Source organism: Astyanax mexicanus, chromosome 8 (assembly GCF_023375975.1).
Source record: "Astyanax mexicanus isolate ESR-SI-001 chromosome 8, AstMex3_surface, whole genome shotgun sequence".
Classification (NCBI taxonomy): domain Eukaryota; kingdom Metazoa; phylum Chordata; class Actinopteri; order Characiformes; family Acestrorhamphidae; genus Astyanax; species Astyanax mexicanus.
Genome location: NC_064415.1, coordinates 22169768 through 22193679, shown reverse-complemented (window position 1 = coordinate 22193679; position 23912 = coordinate 22169768). Strand labels below are relative to the sequence as shown.

General features: G+C 38.7%; 1 protein-coding gene across 4 annotated transcripts in view; it reads left to right on the top strand.

Annotated features, from left to right (window-relative positions):
• The window catches only part of pcdh7b (protocadherin 7b), a 228511-nt gene that overhangs the window by 103463 nt on the left and 101136 nt on the right, over positions 1-23912 (top strand). For 2 of the 4 annotated variants that reach the window (XM_007242058.4, XM_015603978.3), the window contains exon 2: positions 8041-8257. The exons of 1 other annotated variant lie outside the window; for it this stretch is intronic. In XM_007242058.4, the coding sequence (XP_007242120.3) occupies positions 8041-8257 (217 nt within the window). The remainder of the gene's footprint in view (positions 1-8040; positions 8258-23912) is intronic. One more of the 4 variants, XM_007242059.4, reaches the window with a different exon arrangement.

The following is a 23912-nucleotide window of genomic DNA, read 5'->3' as shown; positions in this document are numbered from 1 at the left end:
AGTGTAGTCTTATTAAATGCATTTTATTTCTAACTATGTTTAGTGATTTTGCTCTTCATTGTACTTTGGATAGAAAAGACTATATTCTTTATTATATACCCACTAAGCACTTTAATAGGAACTCTATACTAGGTATAGTAAGTGCACTCTGTAGGGCTTCTCCTTGCTCTCAAAATAACCTTTTTCCAAAAAACGTTGTGTAAACAAATACACGATGTGATAGCAGTATGTAAACTGATTAATCATTAATCATTATATGCTACCTCAGGGGTGGCTTGAGTATGTACCTTTCTACACCCGTAGTTGTGAGGTTGTTAGCTTGTTATCTTCTAAAATTTTGTGAGCATTTAACAGTTCTCAATTCACACTGTCACATGTGTACCAAGAATACATCGTAGTAGGCATCTGTTACCCGTTGTGGAAAGCACAGTGGGTGCTAATGAGTGTGAGGGGTGGAGTCTGGCTAGATTTATTTGTTTAAAAAAAAAAAAAAAATTGACAAGTGATTCTGGCAGAAATTGCAGTTTAGTGCAGGAAGCTCCATGTAAGATTTTGCATGAGTTTAATAATATATACAGTATCATATATATCAGGGCTGCCAATATACTTTATCATATTAGCATCGATCGATTTCGCAATGTACACATGTGCAATAGTTATATTGTAGAGTGTGCAATGTTTCGAGCATTGTTTTTGCAATGTTATTATACATATACATCTCTCAAAACTATACTTAATACAAGAAAAATAACCTTTTGTTCTCATTTTATATGACAGTATCTACCAGATTAATTATCAGATTATACCTATGTAATACCATTTATTCTACTCCAATCACTGGTGCACAGACTGCATTACTAATATCCTGATATGTTGGATCATTATATTGTGAAAAATCTAAAATGTAGGTAATATTGCAATATATGTTGCAGAACAACCATCACAATGTAAATATTTTCCAATATCATGGAGCTATAATATATTTTAGAAACAAACGCAATTATTATTATTATTTTTTGTTTTTTTTATTTATAATCCAAACATCTGGGTGTTTCCAAACCGTTCCTAGGCAGAGTAATTGCAACCCCCCCCCCCCCCCCCCCCATTGTTTAAAAGCCCCAGGCCGTAAAGGAGGCCCTCTTAAAGTAGGAGAACCCAGGTGAATTAATTTAGTCCCTCTTCCCACCCCCTCTCAAGTCAATTTTCACCCCTTTTCAGTGCGCCCAATAGCTGCTGCGCCTTGTCAGAATCCATCACCCATTACATATTACTCCCTCTGCTTCATTTATTATATTTAAGATTGTACTTGCACTGCGTTTTGCTCTGATTTATCTGAAGTTCTATTCATCGGAGAGTAATTTAAGTCTTGAAATGGATAGTTTGATTGTTGTCACGCTTTACTTAAGGGACGGCCATTACTGTCGGGTGCTCAGAGAGCTCGAGCGAGGAAAATAGAGAGAGAGAGAGAGAGAGAGAAAGAGAGAGAGAGTGAAAGAAAGTGAGAGAGCTACAAGAAAATGGGGTTTTGATACATAAACATAATTTTGATCCGTTATTTCAGCGAGACCCCCTCCAGGGCTCCCATTTAATTATGCAACAAATGTTTGACTATCCAAGTGAATTTTTTACCCCATGAATATTTATTTCAATTCATTTGTTGAGTGTTGATTGTAATTACATGGAAACATGATTTATTGCCAAGATTGCTGCATTAGCTGGAGAAATGAGGGAGGTAAATAAATAAATTAATAAAGGGAGGAAAAAGGAATGCATTAGAATGCAGGGGCTGACGTGTGTGTGTGTGTGTGAGTTTGTAAGTGTGTGTGTGTGTGTGTGTCTATGCGTCCTGTGAAATATTATAGGCTTTGAGTGAAGCTGAGAAAATCATGCAGCGGAATGATGGCTGTGAACTGTAATCGTCTTGGGATGATGACATAATAACAAAGCGAGTTCTAGTTCATTGGTGAACTGCCATCATTGGATCAGTCCCAGCTGATGACAGACAGCGAACGTGAGAGTGTGTGTGTGTGTGTGTGTGTGTGAGTGTGAGTGTGTGTAAGACTGTGAGAACGAGGTGATGAATGAGATTTGAGTGCGTTTGTCATCATCGAGGTACGACTAGATAAGACAGCAGCCTGTGTGTGTGTGTGTGTGCGTGTGTGTGTGTGCGTGTGTGTGTACATCCGTAGCTAACCTTTACGCACTCATTTCCCTCCTGCACTCCTAATTCATTGAAATACAAATGCCAAGGTTATGGCGACGTGTCAAATCAGAGGTACAGTTTGGAGTAATGAGGAGCGCTGAGGCACTCTGTCAGAGAGGCAGCCAGCGAGAAAAGAAGAAGGAGGTGGAAGGATGGATAGAGAGAGAGAGAGAGAGAGAGCACAAGAGAGAGAACGAGTGGAGTGAGTGATGGCACTCTGTCCTATTTAATATTCAGCAAAGAAAAGCAGGAGTGACAGGGCACGGGGGGAGTGTGGAGAGGGGGTGCTGGGGGCGTGAGGCTGACTCTCTGAAAGGGAGCGCAGATCCATTAGTGTTTAATTAATATATCAGGTTATCCATTCGTTCTGAACTGCATTCCTTTATTGGACATTTCTCACTTTCAATCTGGAGTATTTACTGTGGATGTGGTAGCTGAGAGAGAGAGAGAGAGAGAGAGAGAGAGAGAGAGAGAGAGAGAGAGAGAGAGAGAGAGAGAGAGAGAGAGAGAAGACTGTGGAGAGGGAGCAAGAAAGACATAAAGACCAAATAAAGTAAGAAAGAGAGTGGAGATAAATAATTTAATGTAAACGAAGAAGGGGAAGTAGAGAAAGAGATGAGAATAGAAAGGAAGAAGAGTGAGAGGGAGATAATGTAGAGAGAGATAGAGAGCAGGAAAGTGTAGCGAGAGACTGAGTGAGGAAAAGAGGAGAAAACAAAAATATCAAGTATGTTGTGGAAAAAAGAGATGAAGAGAGAGATGGAGAAGAAAGTCAGGTGAGATGGGGGAAGTAGAGAGAGATTAAGATAGGAGAAAGAAAAGGAAATTTGAGAGTAAATAAGTGAGAAAGGGGAAAAATTAAGAGAAGAAAGGAGGGAGAAAGTAAATGGGTAGTTGGGGTAGGAAGTAAGGGAGGGGAACAGGAGTAAAGTAAGGGAGGGACGAAGGCAACAAGGGAGGCTCTGAGTGAGGAAGGGAGCAAGTAAGGGAGGGAAATAATAAGGGAGGGAGTGAAGAAGGGAACAAGGGAGGCTGTGAGTGAGTAAGTGAGCAAGAAAGGAAAGGAAGTAATAAGAGAGGGAGTGAAGAAGAGAAAAAGGGAGGCTGTGAGTGAGTAAGGGAGCAAGTAAGAAAAGGAAGTAGTAAGGGAGGGAGTGAAAAAGGGAGCAAGGGATGCTGAGAGTGAGAAAGGGAGCAAGTAAGAAACAGAAGTAGTAAGGGAGGGAGTGAAGAAGGGAACAAGGGAGGCTGTAGGTGAGTGAGGGAGCAAGAAAGGAAAGGAAGTAATACGAGAGGGAGTGAAGAAGAGAAAAAGGGAGGCTGTGAATGAGTAAGGGAGCAAGTAAGGAAAGGAAATAGTAAGAAAGGGAGTGAAGAAGGGAACAAGAGAGGCTGTGAGTGAGTAAGTGAGCAAGCAAGGAAAGGAAGGAGTAAGGGAGGGAGTGAAAAAGGAGCAAGGGAGGCTGAGAATAAGTAAGGGAGCAAGTAAGTGAGTAAATGTGTGAGTAAGTTACCAAGAAAAAGAGATAGTAAGTGAGAGAGTGAGATAGTAAGTGTGTGAGGGAGTGCAAAAAGAAGAGTGCGAGTGGGTTTGTAATGAAGATAGGAGAAGTAGAAAGGAGTAGAAAAAGTGAAGTGAGTGAATGTCTAGTGAAAATGTGTGAGGGAGTGAGTAAGTGTGTAAATGAAGGAGTGAAAGTGAGTTAGTGTATGGGGGAGTGAGTGTGAGTAATCGAAGGGAGAGAGACTGGGAGAAGTGGGAATTAGAGAGAGTGACTTAGCACCGGAGAGAGCGAAAAAAGAGTGTCAGAAGGGTAAGGGGAGATGGAGAAAGTGATAAAGAAGTAAAAAAAATAGACACTGTATATAGAGAGAAATAAATAAAGGACAGAAACAGAAAGAGGTGTAGAAACTAGAAAAGAGGAGAGAATTAATGTATAAATGGTTAAGAGAGAGAGAGAGAGAGAGAGAAAGAGAGAGAGAGAGTCTTGCCCTGTTGGCATAGCATGAATCAGAACAAAGCTTTTGTGGAATGAGTCAACACCTTTTTTTTTTCTTTTTTTTTCCGTTCCGATCTATGGTAGGTCTTCCGGACACTGATGGGTACAGGAGTGTGTGTGTGTGCGTGTGCGTGTGTCCGTGCCAGAGAGAGAGAGGGAGAAAGGGAGGGAGGGAACGAGAGAGCGAGATAGAGAGGAGTGCAGAAGAAGAAGAAGAAAGAAAAGAAGAAAGATGAAAGCAAGTGTAGTTTTTAGAGTAATCTGGCCACTGGTTGAGTCAAAAAAAGGATGAGGCAAAGACAGAGGGATACAGAGAGAGAGAGAGAGAGAGGTAGAGATAGAGAGAGCATGGAGAAGAGGATGGAGGGACAGAGAAAGTCAAGTAAAAGGGAAAGAAAGAAGGAAGAAAGAAAGCATGACTCATTTCCTTCATGCTAGTTATGGCCTCAGTGGTGGTGTGTGGTTTAATTGCGAGGCTGCAGCGGTCACTAAATCAGGATTTCATTTCTCCCCAGCAGATGAAGTTTTCTGCCCTCTCTCTCATAATGAGAAAGCCTGACTATAGAGGGAGTGCAGCATTAGTGTCAGGCCCCCTCTGTCGCTCACTCATCCTGAGTCAGTCGCTATACCGTCTCACTGGAAATCCTTGACTCTAGCCTTCTAACGTCATGACAAAAGACCCATCATACTCGGCCTATTCAACTCAACCACCTACACTGTGAGCCAGAATGGCATTGTCCACAAAACAACAAAGCTTATTTTGTGTCATTTTTAAACCATAAAAACTGTCTAACAACTTGATGCAATTTGCGGAACCTCCCAACTCCCCGATTCCTCAAAAACACAAATCAAAGAGAACGTGAGTAATACACTATTGTTCATCAGTCAAGAACCCACGTACAAGCTGACCTTTCTCGCCTTCTTTGGTGTAGAGTCATCTATGATATCATCCCGCCCCCTCTCCTTCTCGTTCTTCCCAATGGGAGGCTTTCCCAGTACAGTTGCCAGTAGAGTAGCCCTACCAGTCACAAAGACATTGTAGAGTTTTCTCAGTGGGTCAGTCTTTTTCCCCACATCCAACAACATTAAATAGCCTATGATTTACTGTTTCTAGTCACCATTAAAAGTAGCAGTCCTTGCAAAAATTTTAAAACGAAGAGACACCTACAAGGAAATGGTGTGCCAATGATGAGGGCATCCCAGGACCACCACAGCCGCCAAAACTCTACATCACAAAATAATCCCGCAACTGGCATCTAGAACTTTACATTTTTCTTTTATTATTGGATGCAGAGTCTTCAATATCATCCCACCCTGTCCCCTTCCACAACTAACTGGCCATACAGAAGTACAGGAATTTTCCCTTTGGTCTGTTTTGTTTTTCTTCCAACAGCTGGAATTGTTAAGCTTATGTCTGTCTAGCACTCGTTAAAAGTATCTGCTAAGACAATGGATCAGTCTACATGTAATGAGGAGGTCAAGCCGCCCCAAATTACTGATACCAGCTCTACTTTAGTGCCCCAAAATCACACAAAATAATTCCATAACTGCCATCTAGAACCTGTCTATTTTCATCTTTCATCTGCAATGTCATCAATGATATCAACCCACCTCCGTTCATGCTTGTTCTTCCCAATAGGAACCCTTCTCAGTCAGTAGCCCAGGCAGTCACATGCCATTGGAATGGAAATATTTGGGCATATTTCCTTTTTTTCCTTCTAATCTATATCTAGCACTCATTTAACACATTTAGTACTCATAGTACACGTGGTAACAGTGAAACCTGCAAAGAGAAAGTGCATAAAAAAGGACATTCCCAGTCATTAGCCTAGGCTATGACTGGCCATGTTGCAATTGGAATTTTCGTTATAACAAAAAACAAAATCCCCAATTGGGATCTAGAACTTTTTTTTTTTATTATCATCCACCCTGCCCCCTTCTTGTTTGCCTGCTTGTTTGAGAACCCAAGGGATGACTGGCCAATGGGAAGTTTGGGAACTTTTTCCAGTTGGCAATTTTATCCCCTCTCATCCAGCACCAAAAATGACCTTGCCAGTCAGTAGCCCACGTTATGATTGGCCATGTTGCAATTGAAATTTTCCCGGTTCTTCTTCTTCTTCTTCTTCTTCTTCTTACCAATGGTAGACTTACCCAGTCTGATGACTGGCCATTGAGACATTGAGAAGTCTAGTAGAATGAGAAGTAGGCCAAGCAGTGACTGGTTATTAAGAAGTTTGTGAAGAATTTCGCCAAATTAAAAAGTACGTACACTTAGGAAGGCTGGCTAAGTATGCAATCTATAAAGGATAAGCCCACATGTGTGGATGAAGACAGTCTGCCCGACTTTCTTTCTTTCTTTCTTTCTTTTCTTCTTTTTTTTATGTCTCCCATACCTAAACCTGCCACTGTGATGTAATGAATGCCATGGCCAATGGAAACACCTTCAAACAAATAGTGTGAATATATCAGAACTGTTTATAGGATCTACCCTACTCTCCTTCTACACTTTATATACTGTCCTTGTGTGTGTACATATTTGCATGTGTGTCTGTGCCCGTCTGCAGATACTCCTAAGACAGGAATGTGTGTTTGTGAACATGCATGCCTATTTTAGTCAGCTCCTCCGAGACTGTGTGTCTTCGCACCGCTCGCTGTGTGTGGCTGCATACTGTATGTGTGTATGTCTATGTGCCCGTGACCATGCTGGTGTTTATGTGCCTGTAGCGATGTGTTCCATCCTTCCCACCCCTTGGGATCCTGTACGTCCCGTGTCCTGTTTTTTTTCCCCCATTTTTTTCTTTTTTTGTTATAAAGTAAACCACACAAGGGGACCTGAGCGTCCTTCAGACCTCCCTGGCTATATTTAACAAGCGTACGCCAAGTGTGGCATCTGTACTTACTCCTCAGGGCTTTGAACCCATATTCCCTGCACTTCCTTTCACGTGACAATTATTGGACCACTCATTAATATTGTAGAGTTTTTTTTGTTTAAGGTGCTTTTTTCTATTTTTCTGTTATTCTAATGGACGGTTTGTTCCAAATAAGTCCCAAAGTGCAGTGCTGTGTCAGGAAATAGCCTATATACTGCATTTGCTGTACTGTGTAATTATGCGGGGCAGAGGTTCTAAACTCAGTACCTGGAGGGCCAGAATGTGCCCAGGTTTTTATTGTGTGACCTTGCATTAAGCACAAAAGAGAAAGGTCTGTTTTAAGTACAGGAGATAGCCAATGCCAAAGAAGAGTATAGTATAGATGATCAACCAAAGCTGAATTAGCTGAAGCTCCTACAAATAAATGTTACCACAGAGTGTTCTTCTTTTTTTTTTTTTTTTTACAGAGATGCTCTAGAATAAGGGTGCCCAATCCTAGTTCTTGCAATCTACGACCAGATCCAGATCTATCAGATCAGGGTCTGATATTCAGATACCCCTGAATGGCTACATTACCTCGATTAGGTGTGTTAGACTTGGGTTGAAGCTAAACTATAGAGGGTAGTAGATCTCCAGGACCAGGACTGGGCACCCCTATTGTAGAAGAACCACTATTGGTTGCCTGAGGAACTTAAAAACCTCATTCTTTCAATCTTCTTCTTCTAAACCTATAAACTCTATAAGTTTTATTTATTTTATGAGTTTAAGAACCCATCTTTTATAGTATATAAAGTAGTATATTATAGCATATAGGGTGCGAAACCCAATGACCCCAAGAATCTCAAGCTAGCACAACCTACAACAAGCTGTCTAGGCTTTCTCCCTGCCTTTCAACCCCCTCTTTAAACCTTACTTCCACCTTCAAGCTCCTCAGTCCAGTGACCCCCGGCAATCTGTTCTCTTGTAGCCGTTCCGCCGAGTGACCTTCTCGGTGGTGAGCCAGCCCCAGGACCCCCACCAGGGCTCGCTGCAGAGCTGCTACGACAGTGGCCTGGACGAGTCGGAGACGCCCAGCAGCAAGAGCTCCACCGGTCCCCGGCTGGGAGCCCTCCCCCTGCCCGAGGATGCGTATGAGAGGACCACGCCGGATGGCAGTGTCGGTGAGGCAGAGCATATGGAAAATGGTAGGGGCAAACACAAAAAGATAAGCTAAAGCCTAAAAATCAACAAATTTAAGAACTAAAAAAAGAAAACAGAGGTTCAATCTTAGTTGACGGAAGGGATGGGGGGGGGGACTCATCCAAAGTGGCCACACACACTCACACACACAAGCACGTCGGCACCACCGTCTCAGCAGAGATCGAATTCAAGTGGATTAAAAAGAGGGAGGCTAGTTCGCCGGGGCGATGTGCTAAACATTAGCCGTGTTAAGCTAGCTCAAGTACAGTAACCTCACATACACTCCTATACTGTAGAAGTGTTTACATATTAATACCTTAGGTCTTCCTATGTCCATAAGAGTGCCATTGTTTATTTCGTCATGATTATCACCACATTTTACCAGTTTGCTCAAGGTAGAAGCTCAAACTAGCATCCATGCACCATCGGCTAGCTAGCTAGCTGTGTTAGGTCTAGCCTGAAGTACAGTCAAGTTTGTAATATTTAGCCCTGTGTGTTCTGGACTTCTTAACCTTTCTCAGTGTATGCCTTGTTTATTTTTACCCTATTTTATCCTATGGCCCATTTTTGTTTGCTAAGTAAGAGTCATGCTAATCGAGCTAGCATCTGTATGATGTCAGGTTGTGTAATGCTGTATTCCATTTACATCGGATGTCGGATTTCAGAGATGGGAATAACCTCACACCCGAATTGATGGCATTCCAGTTAAACGTTCAGATAAGTATTTTCTATTTCAAAACATATCCAAAAAGCTAAACAAAACAAACAAAAAAAAAACAGCTAGAGTCTTTGCAGATTATCCAGACAAAGTATTTCCCTGTTTTTTATGTCCCTGGGTATCATTTTTAGCATTGTTATTGGTAAGCATTGTTAGCAATACCAGTTCATAACAATCCTTGATAAAGTATTCTGTGCACTTAACACCATTAAACAGTACTGTGTACGTGTAAAAGTGATTTATAAACTGCTCATAAACTGTATAATACTACTGCTTTTACTATTGTTGACATGCAGTGCAGCCATCTTGGATTCTGAACTCGGAGTTGGTGAGGCTCTCCCGACTTTCCAAGTAGGAAATCCGACCAGTTGATATTTCCTACTTGGAACTTGGAAAATCTGACATTCAAGCTCAAATGGAACGCAGCATTATTTCCCATTTCTGTTAGCCAGGTAAGAGTTGTGCTAATCTAGCTAGCGTTAGCATTTGTGTAATGTTTCATTGTTAGTTTTAGCTTTAATTTAGGCAACAATGTATTATTTAGCTCTGTGTACTTCATGCGCCTCTTACCTGTTCTTTGTGTGGCTTGTTTGAATGTTATGTTATGGTTTTCAAGATAGTTAGCTTTGTTTATTTAGCAAAAAATCAGTAGTCAGAAGTCAATCATGTACATTTTAGGATTTCGTAGGATCTGGACATTTTAACCTTTCTTAATGTACGGCTTTTTTTTTTTTTTTATTATTTTGTCCTCATTACTCATTTCTGTTAGTCAGGTAAAGGTTGTGCTAATTTAGCGTTAGCTTCTGCATAATGTTAAGTAGATAGCTTTAGCTTTAATTCAGGTCAAGCGAGTGTGTTCATTAATCTCCTTGTATGTTATATCATTTTACGTTTTTCTTAGTTACATTTGTTTAAAGATTTTTTAAAAAGATTTTTCCACAGTTTTGGTTAGCAAAACAAAGCTTATGCTAATCTAGCCAGTGCCTCTAAAGCGTTGAAATTAAGTTATTTGGACTACTTATTCAGTGAATGGGTTTTTGTTTGTTTGTTTCTTTTTATCTTGCCATTTTAACTCGTTTTTGTTAGCTAGCTACAGTTGTGCTAATTTAGCTAACATCTGAAAGGTGTTAAGTTGTTAACCTTAGCCTGGCATTAGGGTCAAGCTAACTTTGCTAGATTTAGCTTGAATTGACTTAGGCTTTATTTAGTTCTCAACCTTTCAGCACTTTCTCAGCATATTAAATGCTGTATTTTGTTGCGAATATCTGCTGTTTTTACTGTGCTAATCGGGACATTTATTTATTTAATGTTAGCTCAAGGATTAGCATGAATTTAGGTCAAGTGTGTTTCAGTTAGACCTTGCAGTGCTCTCAGTATCGTACTGTTTTTCACTGTAACTAGTGCTTGAAGGATTGATTTTTTTCAACTTTCACATTCTCCTTGTTTTAGTAGGACACGTCAGGGTGTAAAAATAAAGACTAGCATGCCAAGCATAGCTGTCGGATCCCTCTAACCCAAACTTGCTGATTTAGCTACCTTACGGCAGCGAGCAGTTTGTTTTTTTACAATCAGTGCTGGGCTGAAGCTCCCCGGAATGTAGTTCAGGCATTTTTTTAAAGAGAGAAAGGTTGTGGATTGAGGTCTGTAGCCCTGATAGTGTTTCTCAGTGTTTCTTTACTCGAACAAGAGCCTAAGCTTTGCCTGACTTTGTGTGCTGTTCACTGATACCTCCTTAACTCGATGAGCTCTAGTAGGTTACAATTTGGAGGCTACATCAATGAGTCTACTGTGTTCACAGGTTTGTTGGTATGCGGCAAAGAATACCAGGCTCTATTGGCTGCTGTCATCTGATACTCTATCGGCAAGAGGTTCTCTTTGTTTGAGTTCAGTCTACTATGTCCTTTAGAATGTGACCAATCTTTACCAAACGAGTTGCTATCAGAAAAAAAGAGCTCCACTGTCTGGCTGTTCATCAAAATACTTCATATTATTAGTGTAGGAGAAAATACAGTAAATGTCCTTGTTTCAAAACTGATAAAAGTGACCTGTATTGCCATTGACACATAGACATAGACAGTTGCAGTTAAGCTGCAAATCGCTTTATTCCAACAAAGAAACATCCTTTCACGTTTGGAAAATGGTGTTTAAAAGCGACTGAAGGCAGCCGGTGGCTCCCGGTGGTGAAGAGAAATCTGAGCTTGCTGCTGGTGGAACGAGGGAAATGTGATTTTTAACCTTGCCATTTGGAGAACATTGGCCTAAATGTAGATTAAATGTGCTTGGCGGGGGGAAAATTGCGTTAACCCACTCCCTGCGTAAGATTTGAGGCTTTATCCTCTGGGCAATTTGAGCGGCTCACAGTCAGACAATGCCAGGCCAAATTAGCAGCAATTACAGCCCGCCTTCAATTCAGGTTGGGCTTAAAGTAATTGGGCTGAGGAGGATCAATAGCGAGGAGGTAGATTAGATCAAAAGTGTGATTTGGCCATCAATCAGAGCTCCTGTCGAAGAGAATTAGAGGGAGAAAATAAAACACAGAAAAAAGATGGTCTTAATGTAATTATTTGGCCAAATATACTTCTTGGCCTTCTGCTCTTCAGTCGATAAATAATACATTGTAGAAAAAAATAAAACACTTGAATTTGACTTGAATTGATTCGAGAAAAGGCAGAAAAGACATTTAAAAAAGACGTTCAAGTTAATGAAGTATCTGACTTCATTCGCACTGCGATGATCCCGCTATTAAAAATGAAAGAAAAGGGAGGGAAAAAAGAATGATTGAGAATTTCTAATCTTCATTAGCCAGACACACCACCAGACTACTGCATGATTCGTACAGTAGCTTTTACTCCCAAACACAATATACAATATACAATATACACACGTTCATCGACACACTTGTGCAGAGTTTGCTGTGATTAATGTAGGTGTTCTCCGGGTTGAATATACATTGTTTATGTTCGTGAGCACTTTGGGAAGAATTTGTCATAGTTTTTCCTCTGCTTTATTCTCTCTCTCTCTTTCTCTCTCTCTCTCTGCTTTGAGACTCTGCTATCTCCCCTATTCTAATTCACTTTTCCACTTTCTCTCTCACTCTCTCTCTCTTTCTCTCTCTCACTCTGTTCTGTTTGTTCTTTTGTATTAGAGCTTTCAAGGTCAGAAACAGACAAATAGATGAATCACTTCCTAATAAATAAGAAAGGGTTGCTCACCTTGATATTCCCAATCTTTAGGAGAATCTATTGTATGTGTGTGTGTGTGTGTGTGTATATATGTGTGTGTGTGTGTGTTCAAGTGCAACAGCTACTGTTGTTCTGAATGTGTGTGTGCTCCTTCCAGGGTGAAGAAATGCAACAATTGAGGACGTTTACAAAAAGCTAGGTTAACAACATGGTAGAATAGAACAGTTTTGGAATTCTTATGGTGACATATAGTATTGGAAAAAAAAATAATAAGAGACCACTTCAGTTTCTGAATCAGTTTCTCTGATTTTGCTATTTATAGGTTTATGTTTGAGTAAAATGAACATTGATGTTTTATTGTTTTGATGTTTTTTTTACTTTGGACAACATTTCTCCCAATTTCCAAATAAAAATGTTTAGATCATTAATTTGCAGAAAATGAGAAATGGCTAAAATCAAAAAAAGAGGCAGAGCTTTCAGACCTCAAATAATGCAAAGAAAACAAGATCATATTCATAAAGTTTTAAGAGTTCAAAAAGCAATATTTGGTGGAAGAACTCTGGTTTCTAATCACAGTTTTCATGCATCTTGGCATGTTCTCCTCCACCAGTCTTACACACTGCTTTTGGATAACTTTATGCCTTTACTCCTGGTGCAAAAATTCAAGCAGTTCAGCTTGGTTTCATGGCTTGTGGTCATCCATCTTTCTCTTGATTATATTCCAGAGGTTTAAATAAAGAAATAAATATAAATGCAGGATTATTTGTATATTCAACCAAAGGTCACAAGATATCAATGCTACAACATGTGCAACTATATTACTAATTCACTCTGTTTATTGAAGAGTAGAGAGTGGAGTATAAAAAATGATAAATGATAATGGGTAGATAATAATAATTTGCATCTGGGAGATATGATGTCATGAATAATGATCCCAGCAAACAGCAACTTAGAAACGATGTAGTGTTTGGTTAAATGCGCCTTATGTGACATTTTAAGACTGTGATAAGAAGTGATATGACTATATTATGCTTGTACATATCGCAATGACAATGCTGAAACAATATATTGTGCAGTATATTGCAGCAAAGCAGCCGTAAAGAACGAAACATATCCCCAAAACAAAAAAAAAAACAGGGATGCATTCACTTTATGCACTTAATGGAGTTAGAGGTTGAAATTTGAACTTTTAAAAAAGCAAGGAAAGCATGCTCAGCAATACATTATCAATCTGCACACACACACATACACATACACACCCTTACAGAGAAACACACACTTTGTAACTCGAAACTTCGGAAAAGGCCCAGAAGTAGCAAAGGCCAAATAGTCCATATATCAATCTTATCAGAGAGTCAGAGAGCACTCACATTCCCCTGGGCGTATCTGTGTTTGCTTGCATCTGTATGTGTGTGTGTGTGTGTGTGTGTGGTCTGTAATTGTTTTAGGTGTAGAATGGGTTAGTTACACTCCAAAAGGCTAGCAATGCTTGTGTGTAGGTTTGTGTTTGTTTAGTGCCTTTAACACTATCCCTAAGGCTACCTCTCTCTCTCTCTCTCTCTCTCTCTCTCTCTCTCTCTCTCTCTCTCTCTCTCTCTCTCTCTCTCTCTCTCTCTCTCTCTATCTCTCTCTTCTCTCTCTCTTTACACACTTACACATTTTCACACTTTTCAGCGTGAGACCTTCTGATCCTATTAGCCTACGTGTTGAGAATCATATCTATCTCAGGCTGACATGGCTTCACTAGTCTATTATCTGTAATCTGTACAGTACTGTATTTAAATTTATTTATTTTTTGGTCACACATTAAAAAAAAATAACTTTTGAGGCATGCATTAAAACAAGTGTGTTTTTTTTATGAGTTTTTAATATATTTATGTTAATGACCTGACATGCCAAAATGGATAGCATGGGAGGATAGTAGTTTGTCAGCTAATCATGGGGTTTTACCTCAGGAAACAGCCTGGGACCACCCACACCTTTTAGAAGTAAAATGTGTTTTTTTGTGGGTGAGACTGAACACTGGCCAATGTGTTCATGGCAAGGCAATGTGAACTATTAGAGTTTAAGCAAGATAGTGGGAGCCTTGTATGTAGAATTATTCAATCCACAGTGTCATATGTGTAATGGAAATAGTTAATAAAAGCAGTGGGCAACACAGTGGGTGGTAATGATCGTGACCGGTGATGTCTGGCTAGAATTGTCCATGCAAAGAGACAAGCAATTCTGACAAAAAAGTCTTCAAGAGACATGACAAAAGTCAAAGGCAGTACAATTATAGATAAACCACATTTGGTTCCCTAAAAAAATCTTTATTCAATAAATTCACTTTTTTGTCTTTATGTGTATATCTTTTTTTTTTTTTTGTATGTATACATTTGTACATACACTGCACTTTCTCTATACAGTTTCGTATTCTCCTGTTAACTGAAGTCAGATGATGTATCCTTTTTACACCATGGTTATCTTAAGGGGAATGTGTTTTAATAGTCAATTAATCTATAGTCACTAAGCAGCTGCGACGGCATGCAATTACTTAGAGCTGCGTCAGAGCGCTGATAACCTGCAGTCAATTAAGATATGGATGGAAAAGAAGAACACACACACACACACACACATTCACAGTGACATACACACACACACACACACACACACCAGTTAGGTGATGGGTGAAATGCCATCACTTGAAAGGCATATTCTGTAAACCTTTGTAATTGTGGTCATTATGTGTTTGAAAGATTTGTGTAATTGGGATCCTGTGGAGGTGAGGCATGTATAAACGTGTGCGTGTATGTGGGTGTGTGTGTGTGTGTGGGTGTGTGTAGGGGTAGGGAGGAAAGAGGGTTGTGACTTGGTAAGTGTGGCAGGATTAAGGTCAGGGCAGGAACAGGGCCTCTCTCTAATGAGGAGACCCCGCTGTGGAGGGAACGGTGCTTCACCGCACACCCAAACACACCCACACATACACACACACACACACAAACACAGAAGCTTGTTTTCATTTAGTGTCAAGATGTGGGGTCCTTTCAAATGTGTGTCCCATATGTCCCATATTATAAATAGTTTGAAATATTTAAAAAAAAAAGTTTTAAATGTTTTATCATTTTGTTATTTAGGACTTTGTTATGTTATGAATTTCACACACACACAGGGACATTTTATTACATTTGCAAATACAGAATGTTTTATTAGTTTGATTAACTTTACAAATACAGGACATATTATGAAGTTTACACGTTCAGGACCAGCTGATTTAACTTAACACATTTTTTTTATTAAGTTTACACATTCAGAACCAGTTAATTAACTTATCAAATGAAGAACATTTTTTATAAAAAAAAATACCCATTCAGTTGTGCTATATAGATTCGTTTTTGGGACCATTTTATTACTGTTACAGATTCAGAACCATTTTACAAATGTTACACATTTAAGAAAATCATATTAGATTTACTCAATTAATAACTGTATAAATATAAATGAATCAATTTATTCATTTGACCTATTCAGACAAACTTGATTAACCTAAAAACCCTTGGACCTTGATAACTTTAGCGTTTGATTAAATGACCAAATTTCAGGACTTTAATGGTTTGTACAGTTTAATGCCCTTTTGTTTAACATTACAATTCCAGGACCTTTTTAAAAGAGTTTTACCCATTCGGAACCATTTGATTAACTTACAAATCCGGGACATTTTTATTGGCTTTCTAGATTCAGGACAAGACTTTAATTTAAATATTCACATTCAGCACCACTTGTTTGTAAATCAAAATTAAGGACCACTTACAAGTTCAGGACTATTTTACTTAAGTTACCAAATTTTATTCAATTCATAATAATGAATAATTTCAGGTCTTTTCTGATTTGCTACCTGTTACTTCTGTTTTCTGTGGTTTTCCTACAGTGTCAGAACATCTTGTCCTGAAAATGTATGAAAACACACAAAAACACGCTCAGGCTTGTTTTTCTTCAATGTGAAGATGTGTGTTTATACAGTACACACTCACACTCCCTCAGATACAAACTTCCCTCAGTGCGAGACTGCTCACGGCCTCGGGAGGTTTGGATTTTAATGGCAGGTTGGTGCATATTAGTGCAGGTCAGTTTGCTCTTTGTGCGGGAATGTGTGAAACTCGTGGGGAAAATCCTGCTCTCCGACTTGCTCGGTGTCAATCGATGATCGTCCAATCAATGTGTCAGCTTCACTCCTCTTTACTTCTCTCTCTCTCTCTCTTCACCTGGGCTTCTCTCTCTCTCTCTCTCTCTCTCTGTGTCTCTTGCTCTCTCTCTCTCTCTCTCTCTCTCTCTAAGGTAAGCTAAGGCACTCACTCTCTCCTACTTTCTTCTCCTCTTTAAAGGTTACCATTTCAATTTTATTATCCTCTGACTCGGTACACCTTCTTTTCTGCATTGACCTAAAAAGAAAAAAAATATCTACTGAATTTTTCAATGGGGGATTGGAGTTCTCTGGCCTAGCATCTGGCGCGGAGAAAAGTAACCTTCCTCAAGGGTACCGTACCAAAGCACAAGAACCTTCACCACTGTCTGAACCTAAAAAAGCTCTGTACTTTCAGAGCTTCAGTGATTTTCGTCTTTTGATGAATGTATGTTTACAGATGTAGGAAAACTTATTATATTTAAACTATTATAACTCTGATCCACAGGGATTTCAGTCAGTTTAAATAGCAAGAGTAAGAGTTATACATACATAGAATAGTATGAGAAAAAAAAAAAACCTTATGTAAAACCTTTTGTAAAAACCTTGTATCTCCAAAACAGCATATTTGCAAGAGATGGATTAAAAATCTCTTTAATTTCCAGTTATGGTCAATGTACAGTCTTTTTATTAGTAGTTACTCTGCATCCAGTAATATGTAATATGTGATTTCTGTCAGAGTCGCTTGTCTGTCTTCACATAGGCAAATCTAGCCAGACGCCGCCGGCCACGATCACTATCACACACTGTACTGCTGTACTTTGTGGGTGGTAATGCCTTCTATGGAATATTCCTAAAGTCACATGTTGATCAACATTGCTGATCGAATAATGTTAAATGGCAACATTTTTTTTTATAATCCTATAATTTACAGGGTGTATAATTCAGTTTTTGTGATTCAGAGTAAATTAATTAATTTCATAAAAAAAAAAAACTTCTATTCTAAAAAAGTGACAACTTTACAGGAGATGGGGAAAAAGGTTCTTTCCTGATTTATCATAAAAAGAACAACTGCCGGATTCCCAATAACTCATAATAAAAAAAAAAATACAGTAATAATGTATTTTTACTGTATTTTTACTTTTTTAACTCAAAACGTAAAATACAGTATTAATGGAGTAATAAAGTGTCCCAGGACACTTTATCATTCAGCAGTTATTTTTCTTTATTTTCTTCATTAAAAAATAAAAAAAAAACATTGTAGATACATATTAAACATATTAAGTAGATTAAATTATAAAGGAGCAATTAAGGAACTATTTGGTTACCAAAAAATCACCCAACCTTTACCCAGCAGAGACGATTTGGGATGAGATGGACCTTAGATTAAAGTAGATAAACTCTGGGAACTCAGACAAGAGCCTTTTACAATTTATCTCCTGCAATGGTGCCACTTTGGATATACAAGGCTTTGCATGATTGAAACACTGTGTAAATGTGCTATTGTTTTTAGCTGCCCTGTCAGTGTAGTATAGAATAACAACATTTGATTTTTTTCTATGACATGTATTGTGGTTGGTGTGGTGCAGTGGATAACACCACCACCTGCCAGTGAGCTACCATGTGGGAGACTGGGGTTCTATTCCAGATCTGGGTAACTGTACTGTGCTACACGAATAAGACTATTGTAAATCTATTCCAGGTGGCTACAAACCTTACCAGAAGTTACCTGAGACAATAAATATCAATCGAATGCAAATCTCTTATCGAAGAAACAACTTTGAAAAATCTAAAGGATATCATAAATTCTGTTTTTTGTGTACTAGATAATCTATATATGAACTGCAACCATAAACAATTATATGCCTAAAAATCTGCCTAAATAGCTGCTTTCAAGACAGAATGCTCCTATTAAAACTAGGCAATATTATTGTGTAGGATATGATATGGCACACCCCTAATCTACATTTTCAGGAATATAAAAAAATAAAGAAAAAACATAGAATGAGAATAAGTGTGCCCTGTATGTGTCTATGCAACCTTCATAATTTTAGCTCCATTCACTCATATTAAATGGCTGCACGAGGTGGTACAAGTGAGATGCGTAAAAATGCTGTCGCACATTTTCTTTTCTTTTAAATATCTCTCGTAATTACCTCCATTGAAGATGAAGGTGTATTTGTATAGCGATGGATGCAACGGAATGACCCAGCCTTGGACTGATTCACAATCAGCAGGGAGTCCCAGTTGCAGTTCTTTTGAGTATAGAGCCGAGTTTAATCTGTGTCACTCTGTATAATACCCCCCCCCACACACCCCCCTAATTCACTTCTAATCTATTCATTGAAATGGGAATATTGTTACATGATTTATTCAGCATTCGTTTGATGTGTTTGGTGCCGTTCACCATTCAGTGCATGTGCTATAGTAGATATGCTCATCGAAAACTGAAATATTGATGAAGGCCTGCGTTTTATCATATATCATGGAAAATACCATACAATGCCATTGGAACTGTGCCCTTGTTTTACCCCAAAGAGATCTTTATGTGGATGATCTTTCTCGTAGCTGGTTTGCTTAGCAAACAGACTGAATGAATTGTGAGAAAAAGAAGGGAAAAAAAAAAGTGTAGGGAAAGCACAGTTCATCCATGGTTCATTTGATGAGCCGGATCCAAAGGGCCAGATGGCAATGCGAGTGGCGTTTTAATTAAAGCTATTCATATTTCCAAAAAGCTCATGAGCACCACAATGCAATAAGCCATGTCTTCTCTAGAACTCAGGTGGGGACAATAACTGTGTGAAAAATTAGAATGATGGTTTTATTGCTTGTTGTCACTTCGTGAGTTCAAATTCCCACTTTTTTCCCCTCATCTCAGTGCATTCATATCCCCTGTCCTACATACCTTAGGCTTCAAATAACATCCCCACTGGCTGAGCCAATGAGGATGCTGTTAGAAATGTTAATGACAAATCATTAAGCATTAAATGAAATGAAATGATTCAGATCATTATAAAAAATGATTGGAATGAGTGTATACTGAAAGCTCACAGATGGTATCCGAAAGATAAAAAAAGCTTTTAGGTTGGGCTTCTTGGACACACTACATACTACACAACATGCCAAATGTCATTGGACCGGAACTTGTATAATAATGTCCCATGACTTTTGCTATGTCTCTTTTTAAAGCTAAAAGAACACTGAACTGACTTGGATATAGCGGGATATACAGCTCAGGACCACTTCAAAATGATGAGTTTCTTTGATTTTACCAAATTGAAAACCTTACCATATAATCAAGAAGAAGATGGATGATCACAAGCCATCAAGCCAAGCTGAACCGCTTGAATTTTTGCACCAGGAGTAAAGGCATAAAGCTATCCAAAAGCAGTGTGTAAGACTGGTGGAGGAGAACATGCAACAAGAGGGTGATTCCACCCAATATTGATTTCTAAACTCTTAAAATTGTATGAACGCATGGACAATTCTAACCAGATGCCGCTGGTCATGATAATTAAAAAAGCTTGTGCTGTCTACTGGGGGTGGGAATGCCTTCTATGCTTTGTGCTATGTATTCCTAGTACACACATGGCATTGAGGAGTGTTAAATCCTTGCAGGACTTTAGAATCCAGGAATTCCAACTGGTATACACTGTGAGGCTTCCGTTGAACTTGGATAATTCATCAACTTGTTCATATTTGTTGCCTTAATAACATGGCAATAAACAATAAACATGTTGGCCAGTGTTCGACCAACAAGATAACACCTCACAACTTACACCTGCGTGGATGTTCCCAAGCTATTCTATTACTTTTGGCCTTTCAAAAGCCCTTTTTGACCCCTCTATTGTGGTCCAACCTACTAATAATACTCTAATATGCTCTTAACCAATAGTTATTTGAGCAAAACCACAGAAGCACATGGTTCTTTATGTAATCAAAAGGTGGTTCTTCTACAGCATCATTCAAAGAACCATTTGTAGCATCTCTGTTTCTTTTATCTTTTAGAATGTACTGGAATGTCTGCACGATGTCTGCACGCATGTGTAAAGGGATGTGTGCATGCATGTAGATTAATCTGTTTTGAATATTGTCGTTTTAATTGCTCCCTCTAGTTTTCCCACTTTCACATAGACACACATATACACACATACACAGGCACACACTCATACACTCTCACACACAACACACAACACTAACACACAGACCTTTCATCCTCTGGCACCTGCCGCAGGTCTCCAGCAAAGCAGCGTGATCAAAAAAAACAATCTAATTTGCGGTGTATGCGTCACTCAGCGCTTCAAAACAGTGATTTGCCTGTTGCTACTGTGAAATGTGCAAATCACTGCTTGCAAGTCTGTACTCGGCTGGCTGCTGGAGGGGGAACTAAAAAGAAAAAGCCGCAATAGCGCTCGGTTGAAGGCAGCCTGTGGAAAGCGTGCACTTTTTCTCAAGCAGGGCGAAACAAAAGAATCCTCGCCAGCTTCTTCCACGAGAACGCGGGCTCTATTTTAGGTGTGTAGTGAAGTGGCAACTTCGACCATTCAGGAACAATGGCGTGTCAGGGCTGTGTGGCGTGAGCCAAGACGGGTACACTTAGAAAAGCATTGGAAAATGCATTGGAAATGTGTGCATTCTGTCAGCATGAAAATATGTTAAATACAGATTTAGTGTTTCTTGTCTCTGCAAAGAATGGTTTAACAGTCCACATCAAGGTTCACATCAAGTTACATACTTACTTACTTCCTGCATACATTCTTACTTCCTGCAATAAGGTTAATCTACAGTTACAGTAGATACAGAAATCACCACTGTAACTGTTTGTTTCCACACTGCTGCACCTGAAAGGAAATCATATTTCAGCGCAACACCCATTATTTTTATATCTGTGTATTTGAAACCATGGTCCAAAACATCTAGAAAAGTGCTTTAACTCTGCAAACAAACCAGGCCATGGTTCAGTAGATCCATTTTAGTAAGTTTGGAAGGTCCTATCCATGCTTTGCAGCAACTTCCACACCTGCTAACAAACAAAGCAGGTTTAAAAACACCTGTAGTGGAATTTAGACATGTTTGTATCTAAAGCAAATTGTACATAATAAAGTATACCAAGGGTAAGACTACACTAAAGCTAGAATACTGTAAGACATTACCTTCTGGACAAGCTAGGAAGAGAATTGAGATTAGAAAAAAAAAATTCATGGAAACTCTTCTAAAATGAGAAAGTTTTTCAAGATGTTCTGGAAATATTAGCAAGATTCTGGGAAAGTTGAGCAACTAAGCTAATAAGTAATAAGACATGTTTGTTAATAGAAAATTATATTGTATTGTAGTTATACACATGGTTATACACACCATTTAACAATTTCTACAAATGTGAACATTTGTACTGCTTGGTTCATACTTTTTTGTCTAGAACACCAAGTCACTTAATTGAAAGTCTAAAAGCACAAGATTAATGATGTAAAACAGATACAAATCCATGTCAAGAGGATTTGAGCATTTGAGCCACATACAGCTCTGGGAAAAAGAAGAGACCACTTAAAAACGATGAGTTTCTTTGATTTTACCAAATTAAAAACCTCTGGAATATAATCAAGAGGAAGATGGATGACCACAAGCCATCAAACCAAGCTGAACTGCTTGAATTTTCACACCAGGAGTGGCATAAAGGTATCCAAAAGCAGTGTGTAAGACTGGTGTAGGAGAACATGTCAAGATGCATGAAAACTGTGATTAAAAACCAGGGTTATTTCACCAAATATTGATTTCGGAACTTGTTTTGTTTTGCATTATTTAAGATCTGAAAGTTTTGCATTTTTACTTGTTATTTTAACCATTTCTCATTTTCTGCAAATAGTTTTATTTGGAATTTGGGATAAATGTTGTCTGTAGTTTATAGAATAGAACAACAATGTTAATTTTACTCAAATATATAATTATAAATAGCAAAATCAGAGAAACTGATTCAGAAACTAAAGTGGTCTCTCTCTTTTTTTTTTTCCAGTGCTGTGCATCAGATACATCAATGTAAACACATCCGCCTCTACAAAACAAATTCAATAACCCAAACTCCTCCCATTGGTTTGCGGGGCTGTGCAGAATAAAGACAGTTACAATCGGTCTGTTAAAATCTTTCCTCCACTGTGGTGAGCCAGCCACACCCCCTACAACACACACAAACACACACACACACAGGTGCGCTCAAACACATGTACTCACACCCACTCACACACACACACACACACACACTCAAATAAGCACACCCACATGCGCCCGAGTCGATAAAATATTGACAGAAACGGTGCCTCTCTGAAGGATATTAAAGTGCAAAGGAGGAGCTCACAGCAGAGAACTGAATGCCAACGAGATCCAAGGAGAGAAACAAAAGAGAGAGAGAGAAATTAGGAGAGAGAGAGAGAGTGAAATAAATGGAGAGAGATCCACACAAACAGGGCACACTCCAGCGATCCAGGAACACACTTCCACTGTGTCGTCAACAGTACCTTGCTGCACCCACTGTAATTGTAATTTGTCATTCCCGGCCTAATGACATTCCGAAGCTGTTTTCAACACTCCAGCGAATGTAAGCCACACTAAAGAAATTCCACTCTAATCATGTGCAACATTGCTAATTTGTAAACTCAGGCTAAATTCAGAGCTCGCACCAGAGATTTAGCATTCCAGCAGCATTTAAATTGCTCCTAGTAGGTGAGAGAATTGCTTTTATTTAAGGCGGTATGACTGGCATCACAACAAGAATTAGGTGTGAAAAAAACTCTTAAAAAGGCAAACAGTTATCTGTTGCTGTTTGCAATGTAATGCATGCAGGTTTTTTTGTTTTTATTTATTTGCTTAAAGTAGTGATTCTTTTTTTAATTGTAATTAGTGTTATACGCTCATTAGGAACTCATCATCATGTTTTCCTGTAGCTTGTAGCTTGTCTACTTCATGATTGGTGATGTTGCAATTATTTTTGGGGGTCTTTCTTGTTGACCAATGCTATACAGGGTGTTTTGTGATTGGAGTAGCTCTGTAGCTCTATTAACTCCTTGGGTTAGTAGTTCATAGTGTATTTGCACAATTAAAAAAAAAAAAAAAAAAATATATATATATATATATATATATATATATATATATATATATACAAAGCCTTAACCTAAATGATGTAACAATTTCTTTGTGTTCCTTCTTATATACAAAACAAAATACATGTATTTAAGTAAAATAAATAAATACCTATATTTGTATTGAGTTTAATATTTTTTATTACCTAATTCTGAGAATCATAAGAGACTGTTAAAATGCTAAAAGTCCCCCATAATCAGAAGTTCGACAAACAATCGAACCAGCCCTTCTGACACCAACAGCCTTGCAATGTTTACAATCTCTGAGATCACAATTTTACTAAATTCTAATTGTTGATTTGAACATGATCTAAAGCTGCTGGATTTAAGCTACATGCTGCTTTACACTTCATCATGTTTGCACATGATTGGCTGATTTTTGGCTGTTTTTTAGTATATTTCATTATATTCCATGGCCATGTCACAAACAAAGGCGGATGTAAATTCAGGATTAACTTTAATAAAAAAATAAAC